The sequence below is a fragment of the Nerophis lumbriciformis genome, linkage group LG17, assembly GCF_033978685.3.
Source record: "Nerophis lumbriciformis linkage group LG17, RoL_Nlum_v2.1, whole genome shotgun sequence".
Lineage (NCBI taxonomy): Eukaryota > Metazoa > Chordata > Actinopteri > Syngnathiformes > Syngnathidae > Nerophis > Nerophis lumbriciformis.
Genome location: NC_084564.2, coordinates 37,453,187 through 37,467,963, shown reverse-complemented (window position 1 = coordinate 37,467,963; position 14,777 = coordinate 37,453,187). Strand labels below are relative to the sequence as shown.

General features: G+C 46.8%; 1 protein-coding gene across 1 annotated transcript in view; it reads left to right on the top strand.

Moving 5' to 3' along the window:
- The first annotated feature begins 1,134 nt into the window (after positions 1–1,134).
- Positions 1,135–14,777, top strand: part of tmprss5 (transmembrane serine protease 5) — a 51,141-nt gene continuing 37,498 nt past the window's right edge. The window contains exons 1-2 of the mRNA XM_061973158.1: positions 1,135–1,175; positions 11,790–11,928. Of these exons, the coding sequence (XP_061829142.1) occupies positions 1,173–1,175; positions 11,790–11,928 (142 nt within the window). The 5' untranslated portion in view covers positions 1,135–1,172. The remainder of the gene's footprint in view (positions 1,176–11,789; positions 11,929–14,777) is intronic.

The following is a 14,777-nucleotide window of genomic DNA, read 5'->3' as shown; positions in this document are numbered from 1 at the left end:
TAAAGCCGCTGCTCCTCCACATGGAGAGGAGCCAGATGAGGTGGTTCGGGCATCTGGTCAGGATGCCACCCGAACGCCTCCCTAGGGAGGTGTTTAGGGCACGTCCGACCGGTAGGAGGGCGCGGGGAAGACCCAGGACACGTTGGGAACACTATGTCTCCCGGCTGGCCTGGGAACGCCTCGGGGTCCCACAGGAAGAGCTGGACGAAGTGGCTGGGGAGAGGGAAGTCTGGGCTTCCCTGCTTAGGCTGCTGCCCCCGCGACCCGACCTCGGATAAGCGGAAGAAGATGGATGGATGGATATATCGGTATCGGTAATTAAGAGTTGGACAATATCGGATAGCGGCAAAAAAGCCATTATCGGACATCTCTAGTTTTAAATATAGATTAGAATCATCATAGGTCCCATTTAAAAAAGTACCTTGCCATTTTAAATGTTGTATAGCGGTAATTCTAGGAAAGAAAAAGTCTGAGCGATACTGAAAGGTTTCTTTTGGCAGTGGTTTTGGTCACCTGGAGGTCCTGACTCACATACCACACCCACAAACCAATTTCTGTTATCTCCTCTGAAACATGAAGACAAAACTTTGATCTTTTTATTTCATTTCAAAGTACCAGTCTAACTCATCTCATCTGCTCATTATTCTCAACAATCCCTCTTTGACAATTTATTTGAAATACAGAAATAGTTTTGCGTGCAGTCAGATTGAAAGAGAGCATGCAGAAAATCTCATCTGTCAGCAGGTGGACTTCATTTATGACTTTTGGTGTTGAGAGACAATGGCTTCATTCAGAGGCCAAATGATCGGGCACAGATGGGGTTCAAGACTTTTCAACAATCGCCAATCATGACCTTTCCTCTGGACCTACAAACTGTCGAGCCTTGTCTGAATATTGTCTCAACAGCCGGCTTGTAGCATCTGTGCAGATGCTCCAACCTCCCCCGCACCTAACAAAGACCAGGTTCAGTCTCGGAGGCCTCATGACCCCACCTCCTGTGGCCAAACAACAAGCTCATTCACTGCACCTCTGCTGACCTCATTGTCTATTTATGAAGAGAAAATCCAGAGTTGCATTTTGTTAAATGGTCCAACTGCGGACACCCGACTGACAGTCCGCTCCAGGTCTGCGACTGGGCTCCAGATGAGCGCGCGACGGCACAAGCAAACAAAATGGTAAGAAAAATGACTTGCATGTGCTTTTCGTTCAACTGCTGTATGCGTCGGTATATAAACATGCAGCTTTGTCACAGTTTGCATGATTGATATTGTAAGTGTATCTCAAATTACCTAAAGCGGCATCTGTATTGTTTTTGAGTTACATGTGGTGACAATGACCTATTTAGCAACACTTACACAAGAGAGTAGCATTTATTTCACTGGAAAGTAAAACCAAATAAATTGACTAGCATCTAAACTGGGGTTGCAAAGGGGTGGAAAGTTTCCGGTAAATTTCCGGAAATTTACCACGAGAAGTTAAGCTCGGGAAGTTTGAAAATATTAACCATTTTTTTGATTATTCAAAGTTGGACACCGTCCATGGGAATTAATGGGAATATATGGGAATTCACGGGGAATTACAATAATGATATTACAGTGTTTCCCACAGGACAGGCATCTATTTGTGGTGGTGTGGTTGGGGGGTGGCGGCGGCAGCGGCGGCGATGACAAAGAAGAACGCGGAGTTGGAATATAATTACAACATTTTATGTACATATTTATATACAGATTTGAACAATTAGTGATTCACTGAAATATATTTATTAATTGTGGTTCTTACAAAAAATATATCTTATAAAATATAAAAGCTAAAATCAAATCAAATCAAATCAACTTTATTTATAAAGCACAAAATGTCTCTTAAAGCTCTGCCCCTTTAATTAGTGAATACTAAATAATTTAACTTTAGCCTACTACTACAACCATATTATTTACCAGCAACATGAAGTGAAACAGAGGCAGAGGCGTCCTGCCACAGTCAGTCAACCTCTTCCTCCTCCTCCTCCTGCTGCTGCTGAACAGGTCGCACCTGTGGTCCGGACTGTAGGCCTACCTCCTCTCCAAGTCGAGCCCTTTTCGGCCGTTGGAAATATTTTTCTATAGTCATCTGTGTGAAGGAGTGAACATCCAACATTAGAATTTATTACTAACGAGCAGAACCGCTCTATGTACAGTGCCGTCTAACCTTAAACGGCAGCAGCTCAACACATGCAGGGTTCAACGTTAAGGTTTTTTTCTACTTGCCCGACTTCTCAAATCTACTTGCCCCAATATTTTTACTTGTTCTGTCTAGGTTTTTTTCTGGCTGTGTAGTGCTCATGGCTTATATCTTACTAAAATCCTTCCCGTTGACTATTTACAACACTACACAGTATTTATTATTATTATTATCTATAATTACATTTAAATGGCATTGCATACATGTAAAATTAAATGCTATTTCACATTATTTGACCAGTAGCAGTTACACCCATCTGAACAGGTCAGCCACCTGTTTAAAGCCCGATCACAGTTGAAATCTTGAAATGAAGGGCCTTTAATGGCCAAAACATTAACCTGGACAACATTTTAACAGCTGGTTGGCTCAGATTTTATTCTTTTCATTGCATTCACATGCTGCAGTGGACAATTTAGCTTCAGTCCACGTGTGTTTATTGACAACAGGGTTATAACCTGGACACGTTAACTCGTCGGTATGAAAACATGTGACTGTTACTACGTGCATGAAGCAGCGTCAGGCTGCTCACCGTCAGTGAAACGCTCGGTGAAATCGCGGATTAACGTTAAATATATGACGAGCCGCAAGCGATGCAGCTATAACCTATCTACCTATATTACCCTCGTATTTTGATCCCGTCCGTCCGTCCCTCTTCTTCTTCTTCTTCTTCTGGCCCACCAGGTGAATTAAGTGCTATTGGCGGAGTTACAATGCATAGTAGGCTACCGCCACCTACTGCACCAGAGTTGTAACTACAAGCAACATTCACAGACAGTCCCATTGCTTTTATGAGCGGTCGAGCGAGTCAAAAGCCGAAAAATCCATTTGTGGCGGACGTAATTCTTTCGTGGCGGGCCGCCACAAATAAATGAATGTGTGGGAAACACTGATATATTATTGGACACTTGTCTATACGCTGCTGCATCTTTGTGGCATTTTTTGACGTAGCTCTTTGCACAGTATTTGCAAATGTACACAGCCTTTCCGCCTACATTGGTTGGGGTGAAATGTCTCCACACATCAGATGGTGTACGTGGCATTATTCTGTTTGTATTTATTTATTCTTGTAAAACACTAATGCTCCTCTCTGAGCTGCCACCTTAACGTGGTAGAGGAGTTTGCGTGTCCCAATGATCCTAGGAGCTATGTTGTCCGGGGGCTTCCATGCCCCCTGGTAGGGTCTCCCAAGACAAACAGGTCCTAGGTGAGGGATCAGACAAAGAGCAGCTCGAAGACTTCTATGGAAATGCAAGAACCGAGACTCAGATTTCCCTCGCCCGGACGCGGGTCACCGGGGCCCCCCTCCGGAGCCAGGCCCGGAGTTGGGGCACGATGGCGAGCGCCTGGTGGCCGGGCCTGTCCCCATGGGGCCCGGCCGGGCACAGCCCGAAGAGGCAAAGTGGGTCCCCCCTCCAATGGGCTCACCACCCATAGCAGGGGCCATAGAGGTCGGGTGCAATGTGAGCTGGGCGGTAGCCGAAGGCAGGGCACTTGGCGGTCCGATCCTCGGCTACAGAAGCTAGCTCTTGGGACGTGGAACGTCACCTCGCTGGGGGGGAAGGAGCCTGAGCTAGTGCGCGAGGTAGAGAAGTTCCGGTTGGATATAGTCGGACTCACCTCGACGCACAGCAAGGGCTCTGGAACCAGTTCTCTCGAGAGGGGCTGGACTCTCTTCCACTCTGGCGTTGCCAGCAGTGAGAGGCGACGGGCTGGGGTGGCAATTCTTGTTGCCCCCCGGCTCAGAGCCTGCATGTTGGAGTTCAACCCGGTGGACGAGAGGGTAGCTTCCCTCCGCCTTCGGGTGGGGGGACGGGTCCTGACTGTTGTTTGCGCTTACGCGCCAAACAGCAGCTCAGAGTACCCACCCTTTTTGGATTCACTCGAGGGAGTACTTGAGAGTGCTCCCCCGGGTGATTCCCTCGTTCTACTGGGGGACTTCAACGCTCATATTGGCAACGACAGTGAAACCTGGAGAGGCGTGATTGGGAAGAATGGCCGCCCGGATCTGAACCCAAGTGGTGTTTTGTTATTGGACTTTTGTGCCCGTCACGGATTGTCCATAACGAACACCATGTTCAAGCATAAGGGTGTCCATATGTGCACTTGGCACCAGGACACCCTAGGCCGCAGTTCTATGATCGACTTTGTAGTTGTGTCATCGGATTTGCGGCCTCATGTTTTGGACACTCGGGTGAAGAGAGGGGCGGAGCTTTCTACCGATCACCACCTGGTGGTGAGTTGGCTGCGATGGTGGGGGAGGATGCCGGACAGACCTGGCAGGCCCAAACGCATTGTGAGGGTTTGCTGGGAACGTCTGGCAGAGTCTCCTGTCAGAGAGAGTTTCAATTCCCACCTCCGGAAGAACTTTGAACATGTCACGAGGGAGGTGCTGGACATTGAGTCCGAGTGGACCATGTTCCGCACCTCTATTGTCGAGGCGGCTGATTGGAGCTGTGGCCGCAAGGTAGTTGGTGCCTGTCGTGGCGGTAATCCTAGAACCCGTTGGTGGACACCGGCGGTGAGGGATGCCGTCAAGCTGAAGAAGGAGTCCTATCGGGTTCTTTTGGCTCATGGGACTCCTGAGGCAGCGGACAGGTACCGACAGGCCAAGCGGTGTGCGGCTTCAGCGGTCGCGGAGGCAAAAACTCGGACATGGGAGGAGTTCGGGGAAGCCATGGAAAACGACTTCCGGACGGCTTCGAAGCGATTCTGGACCACCATCCACCGCCTCAGGAAGGGGAAGCAGTGCACTACCAACACCGTGTATGGTGCGGATGGTGTTCTGCTGACCTCGACTGCGGAAGTTGTGGATCGGTGGAGGGAATACTTCGAAGACCTCCTCAATCCCACCAACACGTCTTCCTATGAGGAAGCAGTGCCTGAGGAATCTGTGGTGGGCTCTCCTATTTCTGGGGCTGAGGTTGCTGAGGTAGTTAAAAAGCTCCTCGGTGGGTGGATGAGATCCGCCCGGAGTTCCTTAAGGCTCTGGATGCTGTAGGGCTGTCTTGGTTGACAAGACTCTGCAGCATCGCGTGGACATCGGGGGAAGTACCTCTGGATTGGCAGACCGGGGTGGTGGTTCCTCTCTTTAAAAAGGGGAACCGGAGGGTGTGTTCTAACTATCGTGGGATCACACTCCTCAGCCTTCCCGGTAAGGTCTATTCAGGTGTACTGGAGAGGAGGCTACGCCGGATAGTCGAACCTCGGATTCAGGAGGAACAGTGCGGTTTTCGTCCTGGTCGTGGAACTGTGGACCAGCTCTATACTCTCGGCAGGGTCCTTGAGGGTGCATGGGAGTTTGCCCAACCAGTCTACATGTGCTTTGTGGACTTGGAGAAGGCATTCGACCGTGTCCCTCGGGAAGTCCTGTGGGGAGTGCTCAGAGAGTATGGGGTTTCGGACTGTCTGATTGTGGCGGTCCGCTCCCTGTATGATCAGTGTCAGAGCTTGGTTCGCATTGCCGGCAGTAAGTCGGACACGTTTCCGGTGAGGGTTGGACTCCGCCAAGGCTGCCCTTTGTCACCGATTCTGTTCATAACTTTTATGGACGGAATTTCTAGGCGCAGTCAAGGCGTTGAGGGGATCCGGTTTGGTGGCTGCAGGATTAGGTCTCTGCTTTTTGCAGATGATTTGGTCCTGATGGCTTCATCTGGCCAGGATCTTCAGCTCTCACTGGATCGGTTCGCAGCTGAGTGTGAAGCGACTGGGATGAGAATCAGCACCTCCAAGTCCGAGTCCATGGTTCTCGCCCGGAAAAGGGTGGAGTGCCATCTCCGGGTTGGGGAGGAGATCTTGCCCCAAGTGGAGAAGTTCAAGTACCTCGGAGTCTTGTTCACGAGTGAGGGAAGAGTGGATCGTGAGATCGACAGGCGGATCGGTGCGGCGTCTTCAGCAATGCGGACGCTGTATCGATCCGTTGTGGTGAAGAAGGAGCTGAGCCGGAAGGCAAAGCTCTCAATTTACCGGTCGATCTACGTTCCCATCCTCACCTATGGTCATGAGCTTTGGGTTATGACCGAAAGGACAAGATCACGGGTACAAGCAGGCCGAAATGAGTTTCCTCCGCCGGGTGGCGGGGCTCTCCCTTAGAGATAGGGTGAGAAGCTCTGTCATCCGGGGGGAGCTCAAAGTAAAGCCGCTGCTCCTCCGCATCGAGAGGAGCCAGATGAGGTGGTTCGGGCATCTGGTCAGGATGCCACCCGAGCGCCTCCCTAAGGAGGTGTTTAGGGCATGTCCGACCGGTAGGAGGCCACGAGGAAGACCCAGGACACGTTGGGAAGACTATGTCTCCCGGCTGGCCTGGGAACGCCTCGGGATCCCCCGGGAGGAGCTGGACGAAGTGGCTGGGGAGAGGGAAGTCTGGGCTTCCCTGCTTAGGCTGCTGCCCCCGCGACCCGACCTCGGATAAGCGGAAGAAGATGGATGGATGGAAACACTAATGCAATGCCACACACAGATATAACTAGTCAGCTAAACTAGGGATGTCGGATAATGGCTTTTTTGCCGATATCCGATATTCCGATATTGTCCAACTCTTAATTACCGATACCGATATCAACCGATACCGATATATACAGTCGTGGGATTAACACATTATTATGCCTCATTTGGACAACCAGGTAAGGTGAAGATACATATATATATTAAACAAAATAATAAAATAAAATAAGATAAATACATTTAAAAAAAATTATTGAATAAAAAAAGAAAGTAAAACAATATAAAAACAGTTACATAAAACAAGTAATTAATGAAAATTAGTAAAATTAACTGTTAAAGGTTAGTACTATTAGTGGAGCAGCAGCACGCACAATCATGTGTGCTTACGGACTGTATCCCTGCAGACTGTATTGATATATATTGATATATAATGTAGGAACCACAATATTAATAACAGAAAGAAACAACCCTTTTGTGTGAATGAGTGTGAATGGGGGAGGGAGGTGTTTTGGGTTGGTGCACTAATTGTAAGTGTATCTTGTGTTTTTTATATTTATTTAATAAAAATAAAAAAACTTATCACTTTCCTCTGGCACTGTTCCCCTAGCATTCAAGAAAGCGGTTATTCATCCTCTGCTCAAAAGACCTAACCTTGATCCTGACCTCATGGTAAACTACCGACCGGTGTCCCACCTTCCCTTTATTTCGAAAATCCTCGAAAAAATTGTCGCACAGCAGCTAAATGAACACTTAGTGTCTAACAATCTCTGTGAACCTTTTCAATCCGGTTTCAGGGCAAATCACTCTACGGAGACAGCCCTCGCAAAAATGACTAATGATCTACTGCTGACGATGGATTCTGATGCGTCATCTATGTTGCTGCTTCTTGATCTTAGCGCTGCTTTCGATACCGTCGATCATAATATTTTATTAGAGCGTATCAAAACACGTATTGGTATGTCAGACTTAGCCTTGTCGTGGTTTAACTCTTATCTTACTGACAGGATGCAATGCGTCTCCCATAATAATGTGACCTCTGACTATGTTAAGGTAACGTGCGGAGTTCCTCAGGGTTCGGTTCTTGGCCCTGCACTCTTTAGTATTTACATGCTGCCGCTAGGCGACATCATACGCAAATACGGTGTTAGCTTTCATTGCTATGCTGATGACACCCAACTCTACATGCCCCTAAGGCTGACCAACACGCCGGATTGTAGTCAGCTGGAGGCGTGTCTTAATGAAATTAAACATTGGATGTCCGCTAACTTCTTGCAACTCAACGCCAAGAAAACGGAAATGCTGATTATCGGTCCTGCTAAACACCGACATTTATTTAATAATACCACCTTAACATTTGACAACCAAACAATTACACAAGGCGAATCAGTAAAGAATCTGGGTATTATCTTCGACCCAACTCTCTCGTTTGAATCACACATTAAGAGTGTTACTAAAACGGCCTTCTTTCATCTCCGTAATATCGCTAAAATTCGTTCTATTTTATCCACTAGCGACGCTGAGATCATTATTCATGCGTTCGTTACGTCTCGTCTCGACTACTGTAACGTATTATTTTCGGGTCTCCCTATGTCTAGCATTAAAAAATTACAGTTGGTACAAAATGCGGCTGTTAGACTTTTGACAAGAACTAGAAAGTTTGATCATATTACGCCTATACTGGCTCACCTGCACTGGCTTCCTGTGCACTTAAGAAGTGACTTTAAGGTTTTACTACTTACGTATAAAATACTACACGGTCTAGCTCCGTCCTATCTTGTCGATTGTATTGTACCATATGTCCCGGCAAGAAATCTGCGTTCAAAGAACTCCGGCTTATTAGTGATTCCCAGAGCCCAAAAAAAGTCTGCGGGCTATAGAGCGTTTTCTATTCGGGCTCCAGTACTATGGAATGCCCTCCCGGTAACAATTAGAGATGCTACCTCAGTAGAAGCATTTAAGTCCCATCTTAAAACTCATTTGTATACTCTAGCCTTTAAATAGCCCCCCTGTTGGACCAGTTGATCTGCCGTTTCTTTTCTTTTCTCCTCTGCTCCCCTTTTCCTTGAGGGGGGGGGGGGCACAGGTCCGGTGGCCATGGATGAAGTGCTGGCTGTCCAGAGTCGGGACCCGGGGTGGACCGCTCGCCTGTGCATCGGCTGGGAACATCTCTACGCTGCTGACCCGTCTCCGCTCGGGATGGTGTCCTGCTGGCCCCACTATGGACTGGACTCTTACTATTATGTTGGATCCACTATGGACTGGACTCTCACAATATTATGTCAGACCCACTCGACATCCATTGCTTTCGGTCTCCCCTAGAGGGGGGGGGTTACCCACATATGCGGTCCTCTCCAAGGTTTCTCATAGTCATTCACATCGACGTCCCACTGGGGTGAGTTTTTCCTTGCCCGTATGTGGGCTTTGTACCGAGGATGTCGTTGTGGCTTGTGCAGCCCTTTGAGACACTTGTGATTTAGGGCTATATAAATAAAGATTGATTGATTGATTGAAAAATAAAAAAAATAAAATAAAAAAAAGATACCGATAATAAAAAAACGATACCGATAATTTCCGATATTACATTTTAAAGCATTTATCGGCCGATATTATCGACCGACATCCTAAGCTAAACAATTGGAGAAGTCTTTAAAAATATTTTACTGATGGACAAATGAATAGAAATAGGCTAGATGAATAAATGAACAGTCAATCAGCATGCTGAATCAAACTATAAGCTACATTATTGTATAACAACAGAATGGCTAGCAGAACAGAAGGCAGAGGAAACTACACCTTTTCATTTAGTATTAGCAAGTTGAACTTTACACATCACAAAAAAAGGTCAATTCGGATCGCTAACGTTGTTAGCATATATGAATGGGATTTAACATAGAGAAAATTAGCATCACGGCTAACGGAGAAATATTTTTGGTTCATTATGAGACTGTGGTGGTACATAAACCTAGCTCGCTATAAATATTTGCCCCAAAATCATTTAACAAGTACAGGAACATCTAGCTAGCTTGAGTGGAAGTCTGCTGGAGTAGTCTACAGTCATACAATAACAAACAATTACACTTCTATTCAACTTAAATACCATAGATCAAATATATTTACCCCAGTAATACAAACCCCGTTTCCATATGAGTTGGGAAATTGTGTTAGATGTAAATATAAATGGAATACAATGATTTGCAAATCATTTTCAACCCATATTCAGTTGAATATGCTATTTGATGTTCAAACTGATAAACTTTTTTTTTTTGCAAATAATCATTAACTTTAGAATTTGATGCCAGCAACACGTGACAAAGAAGTTGGGAAAGGTGGCAATAAATACTCATAAAGTTGAGGAATGCTCATCAAACACTTATTTGGAACATCCCACAGGTGAACAGGCTAATTGGGAACAGGTGGGTGCCATGATTGGGTATAAAAGTAGATTCTATGAAATGCTCAGTCATTCACAAACAAGGATGGGGCGAGGGTCACCACTTTGTCAACAAATGCGTGAGCAAATTGTTGAACAGTTTAAGAAAAACCTTTCTCAACCAGCTATTGCAAGGAATTCAGGGATTTCACCATCTACGGTCCGCAATATCAAAAGATTCAGAGAATCTGGAGAAATCACTGCGCGTAAGCAGCTAAGCCCGTGACCTTCGATCCCTCAGGCTGTACTGCATCAACAAGCGACATCAGTGTGTAAAGGATATCACCACATGGGCTCAGGAACACTTCAGAAACCCACTGTCAGTAACTACAGTTGGTCGCTACATCTGGAAGTGCAAGTTAAATATCTCCTATGCAAGGCAAAAACCGTTTATCAACAACACCCAGAAACGCAGTCGGCTTCGCTGGGCCTGAGCTCATCTAAGATGGACTGATACAAAGTGGAAAAGTGTTCTGTGGTCTGATGAGTCCACATTTCAAATTGTTTTTGGAAACTGTGGACGTCGTGTCCTCCGGACCAAAGAGGAAAAGAACCATCCGGATTGTTATATGCGCAAAGTTGAAAAGCCAGCATCTGTGATGGTACGGGGGTGTATTAGTGCCCAAGACATGGGTAACTTACACATCTGTGAAGGCGCCACTAATGCTGAAAGGTACATACAGGTTTTGGAGCAACATATGTTGCCATCCAAGCAACGTTACCATGGACGCCCCTGCTTATTTCAGCAAGACAATGCCAAGCCACGTGTTACATCAGCGTGGCTTCATAGTACTAGACTGGCCTGCCTGTAGTCCAGACCTGTCTCCCATTGAAAATGTGTTTCGCATTATGAAGCCTAAAATACCACAACGGAGACCCCCGGACTGTTGAACAACTTAAGCTGTACATCAAGCAAGAATGGGAAAGAATTCCACCTGAGAAGCTTAAAAAATGTGTTATGTCAGTTCCCAAACGTTTACTGAGTGTTGTTAAAAGGAAAGGCCATGTAACACAGTGGTGAACATGCCCTTTCCCAACTACTTTGGCACGTGTTGCAGCCATGAAATTCTAAGTTGATTATTATTTGCAAAAAAAATAAATAAAGTTTATGAGTTTGAACATCAAATATGTTGTCTTTGTAGTGCATTCAATTGAATATGGGTTGAAAAGGATTTGCAAATCATTGTATTCCGTTTATATTTACATCTAACACAATTTCCCAACTCATATGGAAACGGGGTTTGTATCATCAAAACTTAACTGACTGAAGTCCTTGGGGTCTAATACTAGTGTGGCCTTAATAGCCCTGCTGTAGTGTGTAGCATGCTGGGAATTATTGTATATTATTATCTGTGCATGTGATGGAGGAATGCACTGTGCAGGGTTGAAATTCAACTGAATTTGCATGAAATCAGGTTGTTTTAGCTAATAATCATACTGCAAGATCTAGCATGTTGCATTCAATGTTTATTCCCATTAATTCCCATGGAAAGTTTCCAACTTTGAATATTCCCGGAATTTTGCAACCCTAATCTAAACAGTCAGACTGTCAATACGCTTGTCATAGAAAGCATCTGCTACAAAGGGTGAGCAAGGCCTGGAATTAAAAAACAAATAACATCACGACCTGAATCACAATAAGATCATCAAGAACAGCAGCCAATGATAATGTCCTGTGATGTGCTTACTGACGTTCTGACAGAATCCTGATGGGGACACATTATCAGTGATTGAGAATACGGTGGCCATCGGCCATCCCTTCCGCTCAGAGGAGGCATCAGTCGTGCGACAAAGCGAGGGAGCGCAGAACTGCTTTAAAGGGTTTCAGACCACACCGCACAGTAAGTGTCTGTCATAATGGCTGATCACCAACTAAGAGCAGCTAAAACTTAATCGAGCCTGAACCTGGAGGCTGTCCTTTCATCACTTGTTTGCAGGAAGTATAGAAACTGAGCAAACATTTCACAAAAAGCAGTGATTTTTTTGTGTTTTCATCTCCAACTTTAAGGTCATGTGAACACTCATAAAAAAAGAAATATTAGATTAGCTGTTAGTAGGTTGTGCAGGTCTCCTGTACATCATACTTTTTTCTGGAAAATAAGGTTTATGAATATGAACGAGGAATGGCATTTAAAACATTTTTTTTTTATCAAATATCTCCAAGTTGCGTGAAATACTAAAGGGGAGCTGCACTGTTTTAGGACTTTAGCCTATTATTCACAATCCCTATGTAAGACAAGAACACACATCTCTTTTTTATGCATTCTTAGTCGTAAAATACAGCAAACAATGGGAGTACTCTATTGCGCCCATAAAGCTCTCTAAAAACACCACCAACAATACTCCATTAACAGTGCATCTGGAAAGTATTCATAGCGCTTCACTTTTTCCACATTTTGTTATGTAACAGCCTTATTCCAACATGAAATGAATTCATCCATCCATCTTTTTCCGGTTATCTGAGGTCGGGTCGCGGGGGCAGCAGCCTAAGCAGGGAAGCCCAGACTTCCCTCTCCCCAGCCACTTCGTCCAGCTCCTCCCGGGGGATCCCGAGGCGTTCCCAGGCCAGCCGGGAGACATAGTCTTCCAAACGTGTCCTGGGTCTTCCCGTGGCCTCCTACCGGTCGGACGTGCCCGAAACACCTCCCTAGGGAGGCGTTCGGGTGGCATCCTGACCAGATACCCGAACCACCTAATCTGGCTCCTCTCCATGTGGAGGAGCAGCAGCTTTACTTTGAGCTCCTCCCGGATGGCAGAGCTTCTCACCCTATCTCTAAGGGAGAGACCCGCCACCCGGCGGAGGAAGCTCATTTTGGCCGCTTGTACCCGTGATCTTGTCCTTTCGGTCATAACCCAAAGCTCATGACCATAGGTGAGGATGGGAACGTAGATCGACCGGTAAATTGAGAGCTTTGCCTTCCGGCTCAGCTCCGTCTTCACCACAACGGATCGATACAGCGTCCGCAATACTGAAGACGCAGCACCAATCCGCCTGTTGATCTCACCATCCACTCTTCCCTCACTCGCGAACAAGACTCCGAGGTACTTGAACTCCTCCACTTGGGGCAAGATCTCCTCCCCAACCCGGAGATGGCACTCCACCCTTTTCCGGGCGAGAACCATGGACTCGGACTTGGAGGTGCTGATTCTCATCCCAGTCGCTTCACACTCGGCTGCGAACCGATCCAGTGAGAGCTGAAGATCCTGGCCAGATGAAGCCATCAGTACCACATCATCTGCAAAAAGCAGAGACCTAATCCTGCAGCCACCAAACCACATCCCCTCAACGCCTTGACTGCGCCTAGAAATTCTGTCCATAAAAGTTAAGAACAGAATCGGTGACAAAGGGCAGCCTTGGCGGAGTCCGACCCTCACTGGAAACGGGTCCGACTTACTGCCGGCAATGCGGACCAAGCTCTGACACTGATCATACAGGGAGCGGACAGAGCTTCTCACCCTATCTCTAAGGGAGAGCCCCGCCACCCGGCGGAGGAAACTCATTTCGGCCGCTTGAACCCGTGATCTTGTCCTTTCGGTCATAACCCAAAGCTCATGACCATAGGTGAGGATGGGAACGTAGATCGACCGGTAAATTGAGAGCTTTGCCTTCCGGCTCAGCTCCTTCTTCACCACAACGGATCGATACAGCGTCCGGATTACTGAAGACGCCGCACCGATCCGCCTGTCGATCTCACGATCCACTCTTCCCTCACTCGCGAACAAGACTCCGAGGTACTTGAACTCCTCCACTTGGGGCAAGATCTCCTCCCCAACCCGGAGATGGCACTCCACCCTTTTCCGGGCAAGAACCATGGACTCGGACTTGGAGGTGCTGATTCTCATCCCAGTCGCTTCACACTCGGCTGCGAACCGATCCAGTGAGAGCTGAAGATCCTGGCCAGATGAAGCCATCAGGACCACATCATCTGCAAAAAGCAGAGACCTAATCCTGCAGCCACCAAACCAGATCCCCTCAACGCCCTGACTGCGCCTAAAAATTCTGTCCATAAAAGTTATGAACAGAATCGGTGACAAAGGGCAGCCTTGGCGGAGTCCAACCCTCACTGGAAACGGGTCCGACTTACTGCCGGCAATGCGGACCAAGCTCTGACACTGATTATACAGGGAGCGGACCGCCACAATCAGACAGTCCGTTACCCCATACTCTCTGAGCACTCCCCACGTTGTCCTCAAAACTCTACTAACAATACCCCATGAATACTTGGATTGATGCACCATTGTCAGCAATTACAACCTGGTCTTTTGGAATACGATGCCACAAGCTTGGCACACCCATCTTTGGACAGTTTCACCCATTCTTCTTTGCAGCACTTCTCAAGCTCCATCAGATTGTATGGGAAGTGGATGTCTCTGTACATTGCTACATTCATCTACGTCTAGTCAAGGAGGTGACCGACAACCCAATAGTCTCTCTTGTCAGAGATTGAGCATTCCTCTGCTAGACCAATTCCATTTCTAGGCCCCCTGAAAGAGTATTGGTGTGGGCCCCTCTACAGCATGCATTGTCACCTTCAATATTCTTGTTTTCTAGTGTTCCCGGCGGTGCCTGACACCTAATTTGCTTCTTTCTTTTTCACGTTTAACGACTTAACAAGTCAGAGTATTTATTATTAGTTATCTTATTCTCATTTCACTGATTTGCAACATGTTAAAGGCCTACTGAAATGTG